The sequence below is a fragment of the Haliotis rufescens genome, unplaced genomic scaffold (assembly GCF_023055435.1).
Source record: "Haliotis rufescens isolate VD_foot unplaced genomic scaffold, xgHalRufe1.0.p SCAF_13, whole genome shotgun sequence".
Classification (NCBI taxonomy): Eukaryota; Metazoa; Mollusca; class Gastropoda; order Lepetellida; family Haliotidae; genus Haliotis; species Haliotis rufescens.
Window position 1 is genome coordinate 14,894,088 of NW_025963813.1, and position 24,942 is coordinate 14,919,029.

A 24,942-nucleotide genomic window follows, 5' to 3' on the forward strand; every position below is an offset into this window, starting at 1 on the left:
CAACACTTGGTTATGATACAATGAGTTTCCATTGATATTTTTCAAGAATCTATATTATAATAATAATAATAATAATGATAATGATAATGATAATGATAATGATAATAATAATAATTGGTTGGTTGGTTTGTTTGTTGTTTAATGCCACACTCAGCAATATTCCAGCTATATGACTGAGGTCTATGATAATAATAATAATAATAATGATAGATCAAACCCACAAGGGTTTTTAGCTCACCTGACTAAAGAAATATGTTTTAAGACGCTTGAACAATAATTTGGTACATACAAATATCAATAGCTTCAGAAATATTTTGGCCACTTTATTTATGTCCAAAATTTGCAAATAGGGGATGCCTTGAACAAACATGGATCTTCTAAGAGTCACAACAATTCACACAAAGTTTTAGCCTTCTGTGCCCTGTCGTTAATAACACTTTTAATTATTGTACAATTTAATTTTTCAAATAATTTTAACAAAAAACTTTCAACAAATTTCCATTAACTTGAACAAGATAAGAGGTAAGAATCTGTATGCCAAATTTCAGCTTCATCAGACAAGTAGCTTCAGGGGAGAAGATATCGGAGCATGGTAAAAGTGCAAGGGTCTTTCAACTGCAAATGTCAGTGTCTGGATACTGGGATCGCAGGGTCATGAACCTTTGAAGTAGTCCGAAATTAAAAAAATAGAGACCCCTCTTTGAAGTGCTGTAGATCCCAAGCCCTTGCCTCACTGGTGAAGAAATAGCTGTCTTGGCTTTGACAAGCCAAAGGGATAATTGACACACTAGTCAAAACGCTGGCCTATGGTAAAAACAATCACATTTACAAATAGAGGGGCTGTTTTAAGTACAAAAACTCTTACCCGTACAATGGCAGAGTTAGAAACTAAGAGCTTTTGTCCACTAGTCCTTATAATGATAACATATAGCAAAACTCTTAAAATGGGCCAATTTCTACTAGTCCTTAGGATACCTTTACTATTGGGCAGTTTGGTAAGGACTACAGGACTAGTGCCAATTTCTAACGCTGCAATGGGCATGTGTTTGACAAAGCTGAATATTGCGATTGATTTTACAAACCCTATATCAGTCACATGTAATGGCGGCCATAAACATTATTTTCAAAACCAAACAATTACTTTTCGTACATGTTGTTAGGAAAGAAATCCGGAACAGCCTTCAAATTTGAAATCAATATATCCAATAGTTTAGTAGAAGATGAGGCTGTCACAAAGGCTGTATTCTAAACTCAAATGTGTTGTGATTATACTAAGGAGCCATCTGTAATATTTCATATTATAATGACCATGTTTCCCACTATCATTATGGCAGAGAGAGCTTTCCCTATGGAAAAACAATGTTATTTTGTCCTTATTTTCTTAAATTCAGAGTTATTTTGACATAGCATACAATGAAATAATGTTAAATTGTGTATTAAACCATTTCTTTTTTCTTTGAATCCTCACCATATTCGACATAAAAAGTGCCCCGCTCTAATAAGCGCCCACGGTGATATTTGCTAATATATTAGCTAGTGAACAATGCCAATTAGCACCCCTTTCCATTAAGCAATGTACACAAGACTTATTTATTCGTGTATAATACGCACTCATGTGTTATATGCACCCTTAATTATGGGCAATTAATTCTGGTAAAATATATTTCAGGCTATCAGCATAAACCACTGAATTTACGATCTTTCAACTCTCGTTTTTTTCCACCAAAATAATATTCTAATAAGAGCCCCTTATTTCTAATTTTGAGAGCGCCCTGGACGCTTATTGTGTTGTGTTTAGAAAAAAAAACCATGCAAAATACAAGTTTGGGAAGGCAGTGGTACAAATGATGAAGAGAAGTTAGTGTTCACAACTCTTTATTGGCCGAGTCCTTCGTAACATTAAATATGTTCTGAAGAATAAAATGAATATACTCTTTAGTGATAATGAAGGAAATAAATCAATTACAGTTCTTGAAAAGTATTCAAACATTCATAATGTTCACCCAAAAATCATCCCCAATAAAGTTTACATTACATTTTGAAACAAGGATTTCTCCCTAAATTTAACTCGCTCCAAAATTCCCATTTACCGTAAATGTGACATGATAATATATTTAACAAAAAACAGTATTTTATACCTGAAGATTAGTGCTCAGCCGCTAACTCTCTGCAACACACAGAAATTCTCACACATTTGACCATCATGGGTCACTGACGCTCATCGCTGGAGCTCGCAAAACACAACCGGGAGTAATCATTATTTTTGAAACACAATACATAGAACAAAACGGCTTGATCAAAACGGCTAACTAAAATATTTCTTTTGTGGCATAAATGAAATTAAATATTAGTTATTTTACATTCAAATGTCTTTTCAACCAGGCAGATTCAAAATTTCTTGACACAGACTCCTCCATCATTTTGTCCATCACAATGCTTATCAAGTGGAACTCATGGACAGGTGGTTGCTGGTGGATGGTGGGAAAGTACACAAGTACTTCATGCAATCTCATTAAAATCAGATCTTTGTTCTCACTATCACTAAACAAAGATCTGATGACATCCCATTTAGGGTCACGTCAGAACGACCTTTCATCCAACCAATCAGAGCGTCGCTTACCAGATCATCAAAGTGACAGTCGGAATGTGTTTTCTAATCATGCAACCACGAAATATTTAACATGGGGTATTCCGAACGACAGTTACGGCTTTTATGATTATATCCACACAATCTAGGCCATCTATAAGCCATTCCAGGGTGTTCTTCTTATCAGTTCTAATTTTTTTAATCGAGACTACATCAAAATATGTTTCGAAGCGTAGTCGCCAGTTTGAAACTAGTGTCGCAAAGCTCAAGAAAGCTGCCTTCTGATTGGCTAATGTTGATTTCTTGTCAGTCATTTCATTGGTCAGTCAAAATTTGCGAAAGGTCGTTCTGACGTGACCCGTAATGGGATGTCCTCAGATCTTTGTTAAGCGGTAGCGAAAACTAATATCTGATTTTAATGAGATTGGTACTTCATGTCTAGTCCAATAGTTAAGGGTGTCAAAGAAGTTGAACAATCAGATTAAATATCTTCAAAGCCCTGGAACTATGGCTTGTCAAATGCTGGGACTCTGCTGTTGTGTAGTAACGGTAATATATCTCATTTTGATCTCAAACTTTAGGCTTCTATTTTTCATCCACATCTGAAGTAAAGCATCATTGATTGCAACTTCCAGTATGGTTAGAACTTCCTATTTTATCACCACAGCTCGGCTTGGTTAGGTAATGCACCTTACGCAATTCGCAGATCTATTCCCAATAATTCCCAATCTAGAACTAAGAAGGATCCTGTTTTGTAAACAAACTGCCAGCAGGTCAGTTAGGTGTGGTCAGCAGACAGGCCAGATTTCTTCACGCATTGCGGATATTGCCACAAGACAGTATCATATAACCATAAAGATACAAATCTGGTGCCTATAACTAAGAGGTACTAAGTTCACATCACAAATGTTTTGTATCTCCTTGAAATATAATCTGTCATATTTGGCAAGCTGTTAACTAGACTGTAGGCACAGTCTGTAAACAGGACAGAGCTGTGCAGTGGATGTAGTACATTACTTGATTTTCACACACTTTCTGCAATTTCACAAGAGTATACTAGGCATTACCAGATCTGGTGAGAAAAAATCCTGCCTGATTTTCACATAATAATAATATGCTATTTATATTACGCATATTTCCACACCACTGAGTGACATGCTCAGAGATCACTATTATTATTACCGTATTCGACATAATAAGCGCCCATGGCGATATTTGCTAACATATTGGCTAGTGAACAATCCCAGTTAGCACCCCTTCCGATTGATCAATATAAACAAGACTTATTCATTCGCGTATAATACGCACACCTGTGTTATATGCACCCTTAATTATGGGCAATTAAATTCTGGAAAAATATATCTGCCGTACATAAACATTTCAGGCTGTCAGCATAAGCCACGAAATTTATCTTTCAACTCTGTTTTTTTTCACCAAAATAATATTTTAATAAGAGCCCCCTATTTCTAATTTTGAGAGCGCCCTGGGCGCTTATTACGTCAAATACGGTACCCCGGTCACTGGATCAGGGTGCGCACAATAATCATTCTCAGCTCCCTGGGGAGTATACAACACAAGCTGCATGTTAGGCGCTAGAAGGTTATCAACCACATTACCATCTCATCCTACCGGGTACCCATTCACTGCTGGGTGAACAGAGGCACATTTCGAACAAAGTCACATGCCCAAGGAGACACCACACATGTTACATGTGCTTCAGTGTGGGACTGAAGCCCAAGAAACTCTCAGAAGCAAGCTGCCAAAACGCAGTCACCCATCCAACGACTCTCTGCAACCGATGTTGCTTAACTGCCCAACAACATGTCTTGGGACTAACTGAACTAGTGCCTAACCCTGGGTACAATATTTTGAAGATTGACACTCTGCAACTTTAACCTCTAGCACAATCTTCTACAAGTTGTTTGTTGTTGTTTAGCGCTGCAATATTCCAGCAATAAGACAGCGAACAATTAAATAATAATAAGAAATAATAATTGAGTCTGGACCACAAACCAGTGATCGATATTGTGATCAACGATCCACAACATTGGGGAAGGTATGAGGACATGTTATCAACCAAGACAATCAACATAAGTTTCTGGGGACCAGTTCTAACCCGGAATCCCAATGGGGAAGCCGTTTGAAAGGAAATGAGTGAGTGAATGTGGTTTTACACTGTGGTCGACAGTATTACCACTACATCAGAAATAACTCTGTGATGAAGAGATAAAAGCTGACTGAGAGCATGAGCCTGAAAATCCAACCGCCATTCAAGGTTCATACAGATATGGAACACAAAAATTCAAGCCTTTTCAAGAGAGACCTGAGAATTCATGGCCTTTTTAGTTGGTTGGTTTGTTGTTTAACGCCGCACTCAGCAATATTCCAGCTATATGACGGCAGCCTGTAAATAATCAAGTCTGGACCAGACAATCCAGTGATTGACATCATGAGCATCGATCCACACAATTGGGATCGATGACATACTTCAACCAAGTCAGGGAGCCTGACCACCCGATCCCGTCATGGCCTTTTAAAGCCCATATGCATCATGCCATTTTAGTCAACTCTTATGACAAGCATGAGGACCAGAATACATACAAGTGAAATTTAGCTAAAAGTGGCCATGATATAATAACATGGACCATGTGAACACTGGAACTAAAAGGAAATGTTAAACACTCATACTTAATTGCTAAGTTGGTGCATGATTCCTGTAATATTATATGCAGAGACATCAATCTTTTCCGAATACCATGAAGACACTTTGTAGTGTGTGAAGAGTTATCTCCCTTCTAAGTCCATAACCACAGCTGACATAAGAGCTATAACCTGTCAACAGACAGGATTTATCTGCTCATCAACCGTGCCACCCCTAAGCTAAACTGTATGAATAATATTCTACAGAAATAAAGCAACAAATATCACAGTTCATACCATATACAAGATTGTAACCTTGTAACATAATTACACAAAACAAAAAAGGTTTGAAAGAGGGAAATTTGTTATTGATAAAGGACTTATCTTAATTACTATTCCCAACTTTCTAATAGTTTCTTCTGCCATAAAAAAATCCAAAAACAATTAGACCAACTGAAATATTTGATCATGAACATGTCCTTATTCATGATATCATGACCATAAGAATAGTTTGTTTTCTCAGCTATTCAAAACAATAAATTACCCGGATATGTATATCAAAATGTAAATACCAATCGTTCAGAATACCATGTATGATTATGTACTTGGAGCCAAGTTACAAAATCAGTCATATTCAATATTACAATTCTAATTTACTGAGAGAGAATTAAACACCAAAATAAGTCTAAAATATTTTAACAAAGGATATATTTCTATCCTAAGGTGTGTACATAGTCTAGTTGTAGCCTGTTTCTGTTAATATTCAGTTCAGGTAACATTCAACAAAATCAGTACAAAATTGAGAAATAATACATCAATAAATGTAACTGTTCCTCATAAATAGACATATATATACAATCAAACAAACATAATAAACATAAACATGATAAACAATCACTCAGCTAAATCGGGTCTAGTGACACTAAAATAATCTGTAATCCAAAACGATTTCCCCGCGTATGCATTGGAATCACGGTTCAAATCGATGATACATGGTGCCTTACCATGGGTTAATGTGGGAGGCAAGAGATAGGTTATACGTACAAATTATGGGCAAACTGACATTTGTTTTTAAACGTGAAGAGGCAGTTTACTCAACTGTTGAATGTGAATCTGAAATCAAACCACAACTTCGGGTCATTCGCAATCATTTCTTCCACTTACCTAACGGTGAACGGGTGCTTCAGATATCTGTTTTACTATGACTGTGATTAAGAGGCATAGTGCATTCACGCGTGTTGAGATAACGTAAACTTTAGCCTATCCCAGATTACACATAACTGGGCACCGCCATATCAAATACACAGGAAGTCTACTCTTTTTTACGTATGATAGAGTTGTCTCCCTTAGTTATTTGCAAACATGGCGGCTGCATGTGCTAAGAAGCTTTGCCAACTTCTGCTGCTGATTTCATCGGCTTTTGGTCTCTTTGAGGATCAAGTTGGAAAGTTTGATTGGTATGGCATAGAATGTGGCAATTTTAGCCAATTACATCAACTGTGACCTAATTTAGCTCAGAACCAAAATGTTGCCGGTTGGATGATGATGCTGTTTTGCATGAATCAAACTCAGCTCCAACGTCCTAATAGCGTGAAGAGTAAACTGTCCTAAATCGTACTTACTAGGGTTGATCATACCAGATGCAGAAGGAGTAATGCACTATTCATTTATTATTTGCATTTATTTCCAATTCCAATCAACGCTTCAGAGGTAGATCATGGAGTATGATAGAATCAACTTCTATCAACATGATCAAGTACCTGCATTTGCCTATACCCTCATTGGTTCGGTTGATCATTGTTGTTCTCTGTCATAACTTGGGTGTACGGTTCGTCCCAATAAGAAAAGTTAGCCGCAGTAACTCTGTCTCTGTGCTGCTCCATATAAACGATTTTGATACTGACTTGTCTACACAGACAAAACTAACAATCATTCGGGTGTTAAGGAGAGTGTCTTTATTCTAATCACGAAATGCTGCACATGATTTGCAAACTTTACACTCTAATCCTGTACGAGACAAATGGTGCATCTCGAGTTATGGATCTATGATGTCATATGTGTTCATGAGCGTCAGTTCACACACCATACCAGTATGTTCGCTTGTGCATGAAACCAATCTAATATCTCTAATATGAGTGATTCTTCATATATTAAACATCATGTATGGTATTCACATTTATTTTGGCAGTGAGTATACCTATAAATATTTATTGTCAATATTTTGTGGTTTGTTAACACTACATTCCTCGGGGCGGTCAGGTAGCCTACTGGTTTAAGAGTTCGTTCATCACGCTGATGACCCGGGTTCGATTCCCGACATGGGTACAATGTGTGAAGCCCATTTCTGGTGTCCCCCCCACCGTGATATTGCTGGAATATTGCTAAAAGCGGCGTAAAACCAAACTCACTCACTCACTACATTCCTCCATTACCTGTGAATACAAATGACAGCCTTCCGGTGTAGTCACTAATTCTAACCAACGAATTGTGACCTGACCCGTGTGTCATCAGACCAATAACTTGCCAGATTACATCCACAGTGTTCTTGTGCAACTTGCCACAACGTTGCAGCCTTCTACTCTACACACTGCTTCAGTATTAGGCAATGGTAGGGGTCTCACAAATTCATGCACAGTGTAGGGTTCATATGACTTCCATGAGTTTTGCATTGCCTCATTTCTTCAGCCAGTGCTACAGATAAGCAGTGTAGTTGTGTAAAATACTCCCCCCCCCCCCCCCCCGAAAAAAAATAAATTAAAAAATATTCAAAACCCAATTACTTTCAATTAACTTGCGTACAGAAACGCATGCATTAAATGAAAAACTCAAATGAAAAAAACAGCTCGTGTAAATACCCAATGAAGCTTTTTCAGCATGTGTACAAAGGAGCTAATTTCCGAAACACAATTACAAGCTAATTTTCTTTCCGAGTCAAGCCTACATATTTAGAACAGTTTAATACATGTCAAACATTATTTCATTTTTTAAAAATTTTAAAATGTTCACTGCTTTAGGGAAAAACCTAATAGAGTGATGACTAGATGAGTGAAAAAATATTGGTTATCCAATGAAAAATGTAATAACCCAATTAAAATAGAAACCCTAGAGTAAAAACTCAATTGCTCAAAAAGTTATCTGGAGCTCTGTTTAGATTATTAAAAATGCATCACAATTACATTGCAAGATCAGCCTTCCTTATTCAGTAATGGAGTAGTGTTGTGTCTGGAATAAACCCATGTAGTATTGATGATATTTACTATTTTGACTAAATCAAGGATGATGTTTATTTATTGTTTAGTATGATTTATGTGACTCATATTTACTCCTAATAAATTAGCACGTCGCTATATAAGTGCAATAATCTTGGACGCGACGTTAAACCCAATTTCACCTCACCTCACCTAATAAATTAGCAATTACAATGTTTCTTTCAGGAAGCAGTCGTATGTGGGGAAACCACTGCACATGTTCTGGGACCAGTCATCAAGTGGGAAGAAGCTCATTGTGTCTACAGAGAAGAATGTACTCGCCTCCATACATGCCAACAATGGAAGCATAGGTGACTTATTTACACTCAACAGTGCAAGGGACCAACCATTTGATATTCAGGGTGGCTTGGGATTTTGTTTGGAGATATTTTTTCAGCTGCAGCTATAAAAAACATTTTTTTTTTTAAAACTATGAGCGTGACTTTATTTGAAAGACAAACACCTTGCAACAATGTTATTTTTGTGGCAGAAAAATTCTTTCTTTTTTTTCAATTGTCTCAAGCAAGCATTATTATTTTTTCGAACATTTTTGGGAAAATTTTTATTTTTTTATGTAATCTCAATAAGGTCCGGGTTAGAAAAGGTCTTCTTCATGCTTGCCGTAAGAGGCGACTATGCTTGCCGTAAGAGGCGACTATGCTTGTTGTAAGAGGCAACTAAGAGGATCTGGTGGTCAGACTCGCTGACTTGGTTGATGCATGTCATCACATACGAATTGTGTGGATTGATGATGCTCATGTTCACTGTGAATCACTGGATTGTCTGGCCCAGACTTGACTACTGTATTTATGTGACTGTCATCATAAAGCCGAAATATAACTGAGTGCGGCATTTGAGGAAAAACAAACAACAGATATTTCCTTACTGACTGAAGGCAGGAATCACGTATACATGAACTCTACTGCAGTGAATAATGCACAAATTATTTGGATATGCAACATCTCACTTGTTGTAACTTAGACAGGAAGCACAGTTATGAGGTTATGCGTCTCACGGGATCGGGTGGTCAGGCTCGCTGACTTGGATGAAGCATGTCATCGATCCCAATTGAGTGGATCGATGCTCATGATATCAATCACTGGACTGTCTTGTCCAGACTAGATTATTTACAGGCCGCCGTCATATAGCTGGAACATTGCTGAGTGCGGCGTTAAACAACAAACCAACCAACCACTAAGGGTAGCACATGAACACATGCTAATTTGAATTTATCTGTAACAACAGAGAAGTAGAATTATTTTATAGAAAACAAAATCTAATAGACTCAAAATATGCTAAATACCCCCCCAAAATAATAAAGCAGTAATAAGTATCCTGTTTCTCACGTTTCAGTTTGGCGACGGGTGTTTGAAGATGACAAGAGAGGTCATATGGACATGGTGCTTCACCAGGGAACCTGTGAGTTGAACCAGTTTGTTGTCAGTGTGTTTGTTGTCGTGTGACCTCCCTGTATGTGCGACCCATTGGTCTATGGTGCTGCAATTCATTGTGCAGAGTTGTGTCCCTTGGTTTCACCCTTGTTATTATCCTAGGAATGCCTTGGAATGCTTGTGGATTTCACCTCCAAAATAAAATGTTTATCATCCAGTTGCCCTCTACTACATGAACCCAGTTCATAAACTCATAGCTTTCTATTGCTTGTCAAAAGAGGAGGGGGAGGTGGGGTAGCCTAGTGGTTAAAGCGTTCGCTCATCACATGGGTACAGTGTGTGAAGCCATTTTCTGGTGTTCCCCGCTGCTATATCGCTGGAATATTTCTAAAAGCAGCCCCAAACCATACTCACACCCTCACAAGAGACAAAGTGGTGGTCAGACTCAGTGACTTGGTTATTTGGTGTCATCTTACCCAGAAGACATGGGACATTGCTTGTATGGCCCAGGCCTTATTATTTACGACCCGTGAAGATTCCGGGGTAGAATAGGTCTTCAGCAACCCATGCTTGCCGTAAAAGGAGATTATGCTTGTCGTAAAAGGCGACACGTGATCGGGTGGTCAAGCTCGCTGACTTGGTTACACCCTTGCCTCGGGAGGATGGAAAGCTATGAATAGAAAATGATACAGCTGGAATATTGCTGACTGCAGGTTCGAACAAGAAACAAAAAGACTATTGATGTGTGTCTGTGTGTTTCAGCCCTAGTGACAGTGTCAGGGGGCGGCAAGATGGTGCGGGGATGGCACCCGTCTACTGGCTCTCTCTCATGGGAGTCAGTGCTGAAGGCGGAACCAGACATGAGGTACGTACTTTATACATTACGCCTTTTATGGCCTGGTTAATTTTCAAAAAGGAGAGCCACTGGGTAGCTATGTCTTCAGAACTACTGCCAAGTTAGCAGTGTGTGGTATCCATGTCATATTTTGCTCTTTGCTACAAATGTAAGTAGCACTAAAAAAAAAGTTCAGTTCCTAATCCTAATCACAACATTGTGTTTTGACTAATCATACACTTGCTCATGGTATAGTAAACTTTTTCAAAAATGCTATACGCAAGGGAAGTTCAATGTATTTGTTTGTTCATGATCGTGCATACCAATGGAGGTACCTTTCCCTCAGATTGCGACCGCCTCCGTGGTCTAGTGGTAGAGCGTCTGCCCGGAGAGTGGATAGTTCGAGTTTTGATCCCTGTCTGTGTCATACCAAAAGACGTTAAAAGATGGTACTTGTTGTTACCCTGTCTGGCGCTCGGCATTAAGGGACTATAACAAGGACTGGTCGGCTTGGAGTCAGTATACTGTGTCTGAGTGGGGTATTCATGTTAAACTGCGGCATGGTATCTCAGTGAGCTAGCACTATAAATCGGCATCAGTCCGGTCTAGTACAAGCAGCCACACACACACGTGCATGCACGTCGCTATATAAGTGCAAAAATCTTGAACGCGACATTAAACTCCATTTCACCTCACCTCCCTCAGATTGATTGATACAACTGATTTATTGTGCTATTTGTCACTCACATTCTCTTGAACCCTTCCTGTAATTTCTATTGCAGAGCCTCTGGTGTTTTCACAGGACGTTCTAAAGGTGAGTGTTCTTTGTGGGTTCTGATTTTAGCTCACCTGACTGAAAGTTATTGTTTTCCTTTGTCCATCATTCATCAAAAGCATGATAAACATCATCTCAGCAGAAACCACTGGACCAATGAAGCTGAAGCTTCACATTTATTCCCACTAATGAAGACATCCAATTTTGTTCAAGAGGTTTAAATCCCATTTTCAATATGGCCACCATGGCAGCCATATTGAAAAACCTATTACGGCCATTACTGTCACTTATGTTCAAAATGTAATGAAATTTTAGTTGTGGGGCTCAGTATATATATATATATATATGTTGCAGTTTTTTTGGTGATATTTTTAATTTAGACCTTTGCACTTTGACCATGTTCCTAAGATCTCCAAAAAACATTTCCTTGCACTGTAAGTAAGCCTCATAGAAACTACAGAATATATATAAATATGAATGTGTGATCAGGTTCAATGATAGCAGACCCTGTCGTCCTACGTCACGTGCAGTACATGTAAGTAGGTCCCGGGGTAGAATAGGTCTTCAGCAACCCATGCCTGCCCTAAAAGCGACCATGCTTGTCATAAGAGGCGACTAAGGGATCGGGTGGTCAGGCTCGCTGACTTGGTTCATGCATGTCATCGATCCCAATTGCGTGGATTGATGCTCAATTGATGTCAATCACTGGATTGTCTGGTCCAGACTCTATTATTTACAGACCGCTGTCATATGTAAATAGTATCAGTTGCACAACCTTAAATATAGGTCTCTGTTAAAAGGTAAGGGAGGTGGAGGGACCTTGAGGCTTAGTATAGTATTGAAGTACTGAAATCTCTGGACCTCAAAACCTTGATATTTATTGTAAGGAACACCCTAACTTTCTTGCCTAACTTCAAACATCCTTTTGGGGCATTGGTGGCCCAGTCGTCTAAGGCGCTGCGATTCGCTGTGCAGAGTTGCGTCCCCTGGACAAGGCAGAAACCTATGAACGTGGGTTCGAATCCCGGTTCGCCCTGATTATGTTTCTAGGTTTGTCAGCACCATACCCGTGCTCATGGGTTTCACCAAAGTGGTAAACGTCTGAGACCTGCATCACTTCAGGCTTTCCTCCAAAATCAAGCTGACACGCCGTGATATAACTGGAATACTGTTAAAAGCAGCGTTAAACCCAACTCACTCGAACATCCTTTCCACAGTATCCCTGTATGTTTCAGCTGAGAGTGTGGTGGTGGCAACAGCCCATGGTCTGTATGCTCTACGTGCTTCGGATGGGGCCAAAGACTGGGAACTGGATCTGCCCAACAGGTAACTCCCTCAGATAGAGGACGCCATTGTGAAGATTTGGGGTTAGAATTGGTCCCCAGCAACCTTTGCCTGTCACAAGAGATGATTAAGTGAAATCTGGTGGTCAGACTTGGTGACATTGTCCCTACGATGACATGGGACAGACGCAAATATTTACTGGCAGCTGTCATATGGCTGTAATATTGCAGTGTGTGGCAGTAAACAACAAACAATGTTAAATATTATAGCTAAAATGGATAGAATTATCATTAAACTGACCGCACGTTATCAGAAATGAGCGGGCCACTGTAACTTGATAATGCCCTCATATTGCTTGACGACGGACCATTATCACGCCCGTTGTTAGGTGACGTCATGGGGATAGGGAAAGGTGACGTCACGTTCAATAGAGACGTCATCTGGTTTGGTCTACGATGTTTCCATATTTGTAAAAGTGGGTCAGTGAAGTTCATGTCATTGCAGTAAATGTTTCAAAACCGATATTTTTTATTTTTATTTGAAAACAAATTCTATCTATTTTAGCTATAATAACGGTAATGCTATTTTTCAGGGCATTATCATTTGCAGAAGCCCTCCTTCGTCGGGCAGTTAATGGAAGACCTCTGGCTTCTGCAAATGATAATGCTCTGAAAAATAGCGTCACCTTTATAATGTCAAGTTTTCTGCTATAATCATTGGCCTGGAAGCAGTCACATGATTCTTCGACAGACATGCGTATTGGGGTTCACCAAAGTGGTTGATCTATTTGTCATGAGTGTGCAGGGGGCACGGGTGGCCCAGTCGTCTCAGGCACCGCGATTCGCTGTGCAGAGTTGCCTCCCTTGGACACGCCAGAAACCTATGATTGTGGGTTCGAATCCCAGTTTGCCCGGATTATGTTTCTAGGTTTGTCAGCACCATACCCGTGCCCGTGGGTTTCACCGAAGTGGTAAACGTCTGAGACATGCATCACTTTGGGCTTTCCTCCCACACTAAGCTGGCACGCCGTGATATAACTGGAATAGTGTTAAAAGTGGCGTTAAACCCATCTCACTCACTAAATCATGAGTGTTCTTGCACTGAATTAGATTTGTTTTCACCAAAATTCCCAGGGTTCTGTTTTAAGAAGCCTTTGTCTTAATCATTATAAAATCCCCAACAATACAAACTTCCTGACATTTCAGTGACACTGTGGACTATTGGCACATGGCCAGCCGAGATCATGACATCATCCTGGTCGGTGTGACCCCCAAAGCTAAGGTTACCATAGTAACAGTCGGACAGGGAGGGAAACTGAAATCTCATCGAGCTGTTCCTTCCCTGTGGATCACAGTGGAGACGAGGTATGTGAAGTTGGAGCACATGATCGTTGATTTTCTTAGTCATTGTCTCTGATATTTTGTGTTTTAAGACAAATAATATTTTACTTTGTGTTATGGGCAGTATGTATGATTAAGTGTTTACCCATGGAGCCTTTTAAGTTAAGGAGATGTCATCTTCCCGAGGCAAGGAGCTAACTGACGATGGAAGTCCACTTTCCAGCCGTGCCGAACTAGGCTGGAATAATGGAGTTATATTTTGGATGGACTAACAAGTCTATGCATAGTCAAATCAAAATTGGGTAATGAAAGCGACATCTGGTTCGTAAACTGCCTTGCAGATTTCGGGCGATTTCAGGATTTGCAAAGCATGTGTTCTGCCAACAGATATTTTTCAAATCTTTTCATGTTTTTTTTTTAACAAGGTGATCACGTGATTTGATGCACTTCGCGAAGTAAGACTCGTTCTATCACAATATATATTTTGATTATCGGTTAGATCATCTTGACAGGGCGCCACCATTTGTTTGAAGCAGATGGGAGTGATATGAGAGGTGGAATCTGACTGGTCAATAGGAGGGACATAACTAGTAATAATCACTGGTGGCGCTACAATCAAGCCCAGAAATTCCAGCCAAGTTAAACATGGGTGGAAACTGGACTTGCGTAGTTTGATACTCATGACGTTAATCACTGGATTGTCTGGTCCAGACTCGATTATTTCCAAACTTCAGTCATATAGCCGGAATATTGCTGTGTTTGGCGTTAAACAACAATCAAACAAAGAAACCATGCACATTTATGCACATATGTCGACATGTGTGCACACACATCTTCACATCCTTGTTAGTTGAACTATCAGACTATCATTCTATATTAGGAACGCTGGTGCCTGATAAGGCGGGTTTCATCCATGGACCCTGAGGTTAGCGTTATAACGAGGGACCATGTAAATTAGCTATGTTTCCTTTCAGCTGCGCTATATCAGGAGAGGAGTACTTTGTGTGTTACCGGCCAGAAACCCAGTCTCTCCAGATTCTGCCTCTGACAGCCGGCCAGGCCTTCACCCCACAGTCGCTGCAGGTAGGAAAATTGTTAAACAGGAATTTCTCTGTGGTTGTTGGAAGTATGAGGTGCCACAGTCACTTGCACAGTTGTCTCCCTTGGCATGTAGGACCACCTATGATCCTTGGTTTGTCCGCGTCGCTCCTGCATTTATCCGAAGTAGTAGATGTCTACTACATGTGTCATATCGGCCTTTCCTTCAAGACCGCCTCCGTCCCAATTTAATAAATATGTAACTTTTCTGTGAATTCGCCCAATGCCACTGTTTTGTAATGTGTTGTCATGGTATATTGTAGTATCTAAGATAGCTATGCGATAACTCCCAAAGAACAATGAAGGATGTAGCGTGTTATTTTCATGATGAAACATTGTTCTATCGTGGCGTCATTTTTTGAGATTTGAACATGTGCTCACAACTTGATGGCATCGTAAATTGGATGACATTATTTTTTAGAGAAAATTGTGGTGTGAGTTGTTCCACAAAGATGTAGCTGGATAATGTAGATTGACGCAATAGCCAACTGATCACTTCGAAAAGTAGAACAGATATGACATGAAAATTGTGAGAATATTCGTGAAAGACCAAATTTACCCCCCTGTTCATAAAATGGACTTGTCCGACATTGCGGCAGTCGGATTCTATTCATGGAGCCATCATTATTTAAATACGGGTAAATATTTTTAAAGCGAATACTTAATACTAACATCCTTAAAGAGGCCGTAAGTAATGTTGATATCTCATATCAACAACTTGTGGTCGTTGTTTATCGTACAATAAAACACTGCAGGGAGAATAAACCATGAGGGGCTACTTAAGCATGGGCAGATTATTTTGAAAAAAATCTTTATTTCTGTATAAATTACCACCAAAGACAATAAATAGATCTTAATGCGCCCATGTTAAGTATGTGAAGATTGACTTATTATCAAACATTCCCAGACATCTATATGACTCATCTTTTCAGGATCTGAATCTTCAAGCCAGCATCTTCACTCAACTCCAGTCCAGTCCAGTCAACCCAAGTGCAGATGACCCGAGGGCAGAGGTCATCCTACGAGTGTCGAAAGACCACATGGCAGTACTCACAGTTTCAAAAACTGGGGTGAAAGTTGTGAAAGATTTACCAAAGGTTTGTGTGATATTTTGCAGATTAGAGAAAAGTGTTGTTTTTTTATGTTGTTGTTGATGATACTATGATGACAGTGAAGGTTATCATGTTTATATGCTCTGCTGATGATGATGATGTCAGTTAATATTATAGTACCGTATACCGCTGTGTATAAGGCGACCCCACGTATAAGACGACCCCCCTGTACACGCCTTAAAAATCAACCCAAAATCCTATACTCCGTGTATAAGGCGACCGGGAATGAAACACATCACAAGTCTGACTGATATAGAAGATTTAATGTGCGCTTTCCGACTGTAGCGTATTTCGCACACGGACATCACAAGTTAGTTAGTTAGTTAGTTACTTTGGAGATTTAATGTGCACTTTCCGACTGATGCATATTTCGCACACATCACAAGTGCGCACACAAACCTTATATATGAAATAAAAATATTTTTATCTTGCGTTGTTTTTTTTCTACAATGATAGGTCGCGTGTGTAACTCCAGCACACGTCGCCATTTTGTGTTTACACGGTACGACATCAAATTGGTGCCCGTAAAATAAAATTCATTTATGAAGTAATAACATATAAGAGACAATGGTGAGTAATTTAATCGCCAATTAACTATGTTATAACTAACTATTCTTATGTTTGCTTCACATTCAGCGTGTTTATTCCACAATCACTTGTACACACCGTCTCCAACACTTGTTAATACAACTGTAAAAACAGCGGGAATTGATTTCAGCTTCACCGGTTATCACATGTTAGGTCACATGTGCAATATGCAAATGCTTACCGGTACTTCCAGCTCTCTGCTCACGGATGTTGATTGTTTTACCGTGTCAGGTGGTTTGACAATCTGCATCGAGGCGAGGGTCATTTCAACTTTATTTGCAGAAATTATTAAACTTTATTCAAGGATGTTTATGTATGGAAATAGTTATTGGAACAGTTATTTAGGACGAAATGCGAAGTTTTATTGTCAAATGCTGGGCTGGCTATCGGACGCCGGTTGACATCGCCAGTGGAAAAAAATGTGAGATCTTCGACTCCGTGTATAAGACGACCCCCCTTCTTAGCCCCCTCATTTTAGGTACGAAAAACTCGCCTTATACACAGCGATATACGGTAGCATACCTGAAGAACACGATGATGAAGATGATGATGATGATGATGATGATGATGATCTATTCCAGGCATCATCTGCCCAGATCACATACCAGGGAGACAGAGACTTCCTCCTCACACTGGAAAGGTCAGGGCTGGAGGTGAGAATCTGCTATAGCAGGGACATGTGAAGCATAGGTGGATCCTTGAAAACCAAAAGTAGTATGTTGTAGGCAGTCAAATTATCTGAGAGGATTTTGATATTTTGTATCCCTCCCTTTCAAAACTGCTGGATCCGCCCCTGTAGACAACAGGTGGGGAGCCAGGCAAGGCCGATATTCATGACATTAGGCCCCGAGGCTGCATCAAATTTCTGAAAATTATCCCAAATTGGAATAAATATTTCCCAATTCATGTTGATGTACAGTAAGTGAGCAAAATAACTAATGCTATGGCTTTGTGAAGGAACACTGGTATATTATTACTGATAATAGGACCCCCAAAAAGGAGGAGGCTTTCTAATCAGCTAATTGGCATGGAGGCTTCAAAATTTTAGACGAAAGGGAACGTGGAATTCAGAGAGCCATTCTGATTTCTGTATCTTATAACTGGATTTGCTAGGCCTAAAAAAATAAAAGAATTGGTTCTCAGGCAATGACTTTTCAAAATATAGAGCAGGCAGGCAGTGTTTTTTTGGTTGTTGCTTGTTCAAACTAGTATTTTTTAGCCCTGTAGCTATAGCAAGTTTTGTTCTGACCAAATTTTCATAATCAGGCCGTGAAGTTACGGGTTAGAAAAGGTCTTCAGCAACCCATGCTTGCCGTAAAAGGTGACTATGCTTGTCGTAAGAGGCGACTAACGGGATCAGGTGGTCAGGATCGCTGACTTGGTTGAATCATGTCATCGATCTCAAATGCGTGGATCGATGCTCATGTTGTCAATCACTGGACTGTCTGGTCCAGACTCGATTACTTACAGACCGTCATCATATAGATGGAATATTGCTGATTGCGGCGTTAAAATAACAAACAAACAAACAAACAAACAAACAACAATCATAATCAGGAGAAAGGTGGTAAAGTAATTTATCTTTCAAAACTGCACCTGACAAGATGCAATGAAGGGGAATTATGATGGGAAACAGGCATCTGATTGGCTCAAGAACCATCACATCTGTCATCTGATTAGACGATCAAAGTTTGCTCAGAGTTCACCTTGTGTGACCTTTGGAAGGTTTGTCAGATCATGACAGAGATGTATCGAATCGGCGTAAAAGATCTGATCTGATTTGACGAAATTGCTGCAACACCAACTATTACATACTAGAAAAAGGTAGAAATATATTGTGGTAAAGCAATGATTTAGTGACATCTTGTGTATGTTACGCATAAATTATTATTATTATGATGATGATGATGATGATGATGTGTTGTGTATGTTGCAGTTGTCCCTGACCGCATACGACATGAAGAGTTGGGGGGAGGTTGCCGACTTGGCCCAGACCATGGCCTTCACCAACACACACGGACATCCTAACATGGTCAGACATTGTCACATGCTACTTTTACCCCAGACATACGTTTTCTGTTTTATGGATCAACCGATCATCAAGTGTGAAAAGTGGAGATATAAATATTCAGATTCGTATATTTTTTCACAAATTATTTTGAACAGCAATATTTGAGACAAAACCATTTCAAATTGATATAGTCATATGAAAAGCAACTTTCTATGTGAGTTATTAAACAATAATTCAAATTAGGAAAAAACAGTTCAATTTTCTCATGCAATGTGTGTGACAAGACTAGTCAACCACTTTACTTTTTTAATAAGGACAAATATCTCTAAGCCCTAAAAATAAAATATATTTTGGGCCTAACATTTTTATAAGCTGTAAGATTAAATCGTAGACAATGTGTCATCTTTCAATGCATGATGTCACATCTCTCGATTATTTACAGACTGCTGTCATATAGCCGAGTGAGGTGTTCACATCACCCAATCAATCAATCAGTGTGATCTTATTAGGCAAGGACTACCTCAATTAGGCAAGGACTACCTCCATGGTCTAGTGGTAGAGCGTCCGCCCAGAGAGCAGAACTTGTTGTTACCCTGTCTGGCGCTCGGCATTAAGGGGCTAAAGCAAGGACTGGTCGGCTCGGAGTCAGTATACTGTGTCTGAGTGGGGTATTCATGTTAAACTGCAGCATGGTTTTTCAGTGGGATAGCACTATAAATTGGCATCAGTCTGGCCACACACACACAGACACACACACACACACACACACACACATGCATGCACGTCGCAATTTAAGTGCAATAATCTTGGACGCGACGTTAAACCCCGTTTCACCTCACTTCAGCTCAGAATTAGCCGAAAGTAAAACACTGAATTACACAACACCTGCCTGATTGTCCCCCGCCGCGCGAAAGCGCGGAGCGGGGCATATAGTATTCACGACCGTCCGTCCGTACCTACGTCCCACCTGTTTGTTGCCGCGATATCTCAAGAACTAAACACTGGATTGTCTTCATATTTGGTACTATGGTGTATATACAGGCGGGGAACATTTCGTCACTTTGTGACAAATACTTGTTTTTGTTTGTTCCCACAGCTAAATGGGCTGCTTTTCAATCGCAAGAAAGATTCAAGAATGTCCTGTAAAGTAGCCTTCACCTCTGAAGATTACACCATTCACTTCAGATCAGGTAGGTGGATAGAGACCCGTGATGATCCGGGTTAGAATAGGTCTTTGGCAACCCATGCTTGACTATGCTTGTCGTAAGAGGCGACTAACGGGATCAGGTGGTCAGGCTCGCTGACTTGGTTCATGCATGTCATCGATCTCAATTGTGTGGATCAATGCTCATGATGTCAATCACTGGATTGTCTGGTCCAGACTCGATTACTAACAGACCGCCGTCATATAGCCGGTATATTGCTGAGTGTGGCCTTAAACAACAATTAAACAAACAAACAAGGTGGACAGACAGTCTCATTGCTGCTGAATGTTGATGATGGACTGATCAAAGGGAGACAACTCATTCCACAGCAACTTTTTGTCCCAGTAATCCAAAATCATACTTTAGAAGTTGAATTGATATGTAATGTTACTTGCCACTTATGTTTTATGATGGGATTACTGTCATCTTATATTATGGAGTTAAGGAAATCAAGGGTAGAATGTGAGTACGTAATGTTTTAAGTATGTTCAAGAAATTTCTGTTCCTGAAATTCTATTGGATTTTTTCTCTTTCCCCTCTGTCAGAAAGTGGCCCAGTGGTTTAAGATTCTACAGGTCTGTGTGCTGAGTTGTGTCCCTTAACATCAAGGATCAGCTGGTTTTGTGTTCAATTCCTATATTTTGATTCGGATCTTTGGTGCTTGTCGTAAGAGGCGACTAACGGGATCGGGTTGTAATGCTCGCTGACTTGGTTGACGCATGTCATCGTATCCCAATTGCGTGGATCGATGCTCATGATGTCAATCACTGGATTGTCTGGTCCAGACTCAATTATTTACAGACTGCCCTCATATAGCTGGGACATTGCTGAGTGCGGCGTTAAACAACAACCAACATCAGTTGAGGCTCTTTTCCCCTCTTTTTGATACTGTTTAAGGGAACATTTACCCAACTTAATCACTCACTCAGCATCAGTTATCTGCCTTAACTTCTGGAGGCTGGACATAACTGTGAAATACTAACACACTTTGCCATGAATTATTAATACTGTATTCGCCGTATTAAGCGCCTGCTCCAATAAGCAGCTTCAAGACAAATCTGTAGGTAATCCTTAAAAGCTCATGGTTCTAAGTCTGAAAGTTGTTTATTTTCTTGCGCATATTACAGTTCTTTTGCAGTTAACACGACAGTGTAGAAAGTGTATGTGTTGACTAGTATTGAACATGTTTTAGTTTAATGGACTTTTGAACTAAGTCTGTTCTATACAGGGACGGTCGGGTAGCCTAGTGGTTAAAGCATTCGCTCGTCACGCCGAAGACCCGGGTTTGATTCCCGACATGGGTACAATGTGTGAAGCCCATTTCTGTGATATTGCTGGAATATTGCTAAAAGCGGCGTAAAACCATACTCACTCACTCACCCACTGTTCTGTCTCTGACAACAAATTTAACTTGTGTATGGTTTCAATAACTGCGCCCTTCTGTAAGTTTTCTAAGTGCCCTGGGCACTTATTACAGCAGATATGGTATTGAAGTTGTTCTCCCCAACAAAGTCTGTATTGTTGTATATGTTTGTCCAGGGAAAACTACATGGCGAAGAGAGGAGTCGCTGGCTTATATTCTCAGTGTGGAAATGGTCGATCTGCCATTGTCCGAGAACCAGGCCAAGTTTGAGGATGAATTTGGATCCATTGAAGGTAAATATCTGAGATTGAAGTTGGGAAAATATATATGTATGTGACAAGTTGCCTGTCATTACCCTGGCAGATTAGGTTGTATTTCCCTCACAGATTATGTTGCATTTCCCTGACAGATTAGGTCGTATTTCCCTGACAGATTAGGTCATATTTCCCTGACAGATTGTGTCGTATTTCCCTGACAGATTATGTTGTATTTCCCTGACAGATTAGGTCGTATTTCTCTGACAGATTATGTTGTATTTCCCTGACAGATTAGGTTGTATTTCCCTGACAGATTAGGTTGTATTTCCCTGACAGATTAGGTCGTATTTCTCTGACAGATTATGTTGTATTTCCCTGACAGATTAGGTTGTATTTCCCTGACAGATTAGGTCGTATTTCTCTGACAGATTATGTTGCATTTCCCTGACAGATTAGGTCGTATTTCCCTGACAGATTAGGTCATATTTCCCTGACAGATTGTGTCGTATTTCCCTGACAGATTATGTTGTATTTCCCTGACAGATTAGGTCGTATTTCTCTGACAGATTATGTTGTATTTCCCTGACAGATTAGGTTGTATTTCCCTGACAGATTAGGTTGTATTTCCCTGACAGATTAGGTCGTATTTCTCTGACAGATTAGGTTGTATTTCCCTGACAGATTAGGTTGTATTTCTCTGACAGATTATGTTGTATTTCCCTGACAGATTAGGTTGTATTTCCCTGACAGATAAGGTTGTATTTCCCTGACAGCTAGATTCCTTCTTCTCAACAATAGATCACTTGATCCATAGATCGGAGGATATAATGCCTAAAATCTGTTAAAACACACGATATATTAATGTCAGTACAATATATGCACACTTAAGTATAATGCTGATCATGAATGGTTTATAATTTCAGTCATATTTCATGTTATGCTAGGGGGCGGTCGGGTAGCCTAGTGGTTAAAGCGTTCGCTCGTCACGCCGAAGACCCGGGTTCGATTCCCGACATGGGTACAATGTGTGAAGCCCATTTCTGGTGTCCCCCGCCATGATATTGCTGGACTATTGCTAAAAGCGGCGTAAAACCATACTCACTCACTCACTTGTTATGCTAGGCAATGTTTTAAACGCGGAGAAGCCAGGAATAGCAGTCATCTGTTCACGATGTATAGTAATGACTTTATTTTGGGAAAAATTATCAATTTTTTTTGTCTGCATATATGATGCACACTCTCTCCACACAGCTGTATTTGTGTTTTTAAATAAGTGAGCACCATATACAAGAAAATATGGTTATTATCAGGTTCCATGTTGATGTAATATGCCTAACATAGTGGAAGAACAAGCTGTTATATGACACCTAACTAATGTAAAGACACCTGTTCCTGCAAATTCTTCACAGAAACTTCATTCTGTAGGATTACGCCGAAGACCCGGGTTCGGTTCCCGACATGGGTACAATGTGTGAAGCCCATTTCTGGTGTCCCCAGCCGTGATATTGCTGGACTATTGCTAAAAGCAGCGTAAAACCAAACTCACTCACTAATTCTGTAGGACAACAAATTTTCTTTCAAATTGTGATGTGATGCATTAAAACAGATATTTGCAGTCGTTATTATGATTTCATTACAGCATTAAATAAAGATACAGACAGACCCCAATTTTTAGTTATGTATATTTAAGTCCGCTCAGCTAAAAATGGTTTGAGAACACTCTCTTCCTCTTTGTTTCAGATGCTATTGCTGCGATGTTTGTGAAACGGTTTTGTGGTTGCTTCAGATGATATTGCTGCGATGTTTGTGAAATGGTTGTTTTGGGGTTGTTTCAGATGATATTGCTCCGATGTTTGTGAAATGGTTGTTTTGGGGTTGTTTCAGACGCTATTGCTGCGATGTTTGTGAAACGGTTTTGTGGTTGTTTCAGATGATATTGCTGTGATGTTTGTGAAATGGTTGTTTCGGGATTGTTTCAGATGATATTGCTGCGATGTTTGTGAAACGGCTGCTGGCACAACTGTCCCAGATACAGGTAGTGTGTTTTTGTCAAATTGTTCGTAAGATAGCAATTTTTAACTGAGAGGTATCAAATCACATTAACCACCTCTGGTTGAAACAGCTGATTTGATGGCTGCATCACAGTGGAAGCTCATATTATATTGAAAAGAACTTTCAGTTTGAAATTGAATTTAGCACGACTAACATTTTTAAAGATTTGTCTGAAAATTTTTAATGATGTATTTAGGGCGCAAGGTGTTTAACACATTTTCTTTTTAGTATTGTAGTTATAAAGATGGAGTTGGCGATAATTATGGGAGGGCACTTGCTATGTTGATTGAAGTAGTTGATTGTAATAATTTGAAAAAAATTAATTATCATATACATATTCAAATCAGACGGGCTTACTATCTTTGGATTATTGTTTGAAAGTCTATGTATGCACTCTGCTAGTCTCAGATAGATGCAGGGGGCATGGGTGGCCCAGTCGTCTAAGGTGCCGTGATTCGCTGTGCAGAGTTGCGTCCCTTGGGCACGCCAGAAACCTATGATTGTGGGTTTCGAATCCAGGTTCGCCCCGATTATGTTTCAAGGTTTGTCAGCACCATACCCGTGCTCGTGGGTTTCACCGAAGTGGTAAACGTCTGAGACCTGCATTACTTCGAGCTTTCCTCCCACATTAAGCTGACACGCCGTGATGTAACTGGAATAATGTTAAACCCAACTCACTCACTCACTCACTCAGATAGATGCATGTTTTCAACAGTCATTTGCTGAAGGCCTGATCAGCAAGCTTCAGGGCCACCGACATCACTCCTCCATGGTTGCCCATGACAACGAGGACCTGGAGAATGAGGAGGATGACATGGAGGAGGAGCTGACCCGCGATGAGTTCAACCTGAAGAAGATCATCATCGCTGTCACAGCATCAGGGAAGGTGAGAAGATCAAAATGAAACAAACTGCCTTGAAATAATTTGTGTATGATTCAGACCTCCGTGGCCCAGAGAACGGAAAGTCGGTGGTTTGATCCCTCGGCACTTCATATCGAAAGACGTTAAATGATGGTACTTGTTGTTACCCTGCCTGGCGGTCAACTTTAAGGGGATAAAACAAGAAATGTTTAGCTTTGAATCAGTGTACTGTGTCGTATAATTGGGGTATCAATGTTAAACTGTGGTATGGTCCTGACTTATATGAGTAGACGA

At 39.9% G+C, this 24,942-nt stretch overlaps 2 protein-coding genes across 2 annotated transcripts in view; one reads left to right on the forward strand and one right to left on the reverse strand.

Annotated features, from left to right (window-relative positions):
* The window catches only part of LOC124111214 (activated CDC42 kinase 1-like), a 104,945-nt gene extending 98,423 nt beyond the window's left edge, over positions 1-6,522 (reverse strand). Inside the window, exon 1 of the mRNA XM_046470855.2 lies at positions 6,392-6,522. The gene's annotated coding sequence lies outside the window, so the exon portion shown is untranslated. The remainder of the gene's footprint in view (positions 1-6,391) is intronic.
* Positions 6,523-6,560: 38 nt separating this feature from the next.
* The window catches only part of LOC124111215 (ER membrane protein complex subunit 1-like), a 35,622-nt gene continuing 17,240 nt past the window's right edge, over positions 6,561-24,942 (forward strand). The window contains exons 1-15 of the mRNA XM_048394223.1: positions 6,561-6,684; positions 8,662-8,786; positions 9,829-9,894; positions 10,629-10,731; positions 11,484-11,515; positions 12,712-12,802; positions 13,966-14,124; positions 15,075-15,183; positions 16,131-16,295; positions 17,480-17,551; positions 18,835-18,930; positions 20,006-20,099; positions 21,654-21,770; positions 23,714-23,769; positions 24,502-24,672. Of these exons, the coding sequence (XP_048250180.1) occupies positions 6,590-6,684; positions 8,662-8,786; positions 9,829-9,894; positions 10,629-10,731; positions 11,484-11,515; positions 12,712-12,802; positions 13,966-14,124; positions 15,075-15,183; positions 16,131-16,295; positions 17,480-17,551; positions 18,835-18,930; positions 20,006-20,099; positions 21,654-21,770; positions 23,714-23,769; positions 24,502-24,672 (1,551 nt within the window). The 5' untranslated portion in view covers positions 6,561-6,589. The remainder of the gene's footprint in view (positions 6,685-8,661; positions 8,787-9,828; positions 9,895-10,628; positions 10,732-11,483; positions 11,516-12,711; positions 12,803-13,965; positions 14,125-15,074; positions 15,184-16,130; positions 16,296-17,479; positions 17,552-18,834; positions 18,931-20,005; positions 20,100-21,653; positions 21,771-23,713; positions 23,770-24,501; positions 24,673-24,942) is intronic.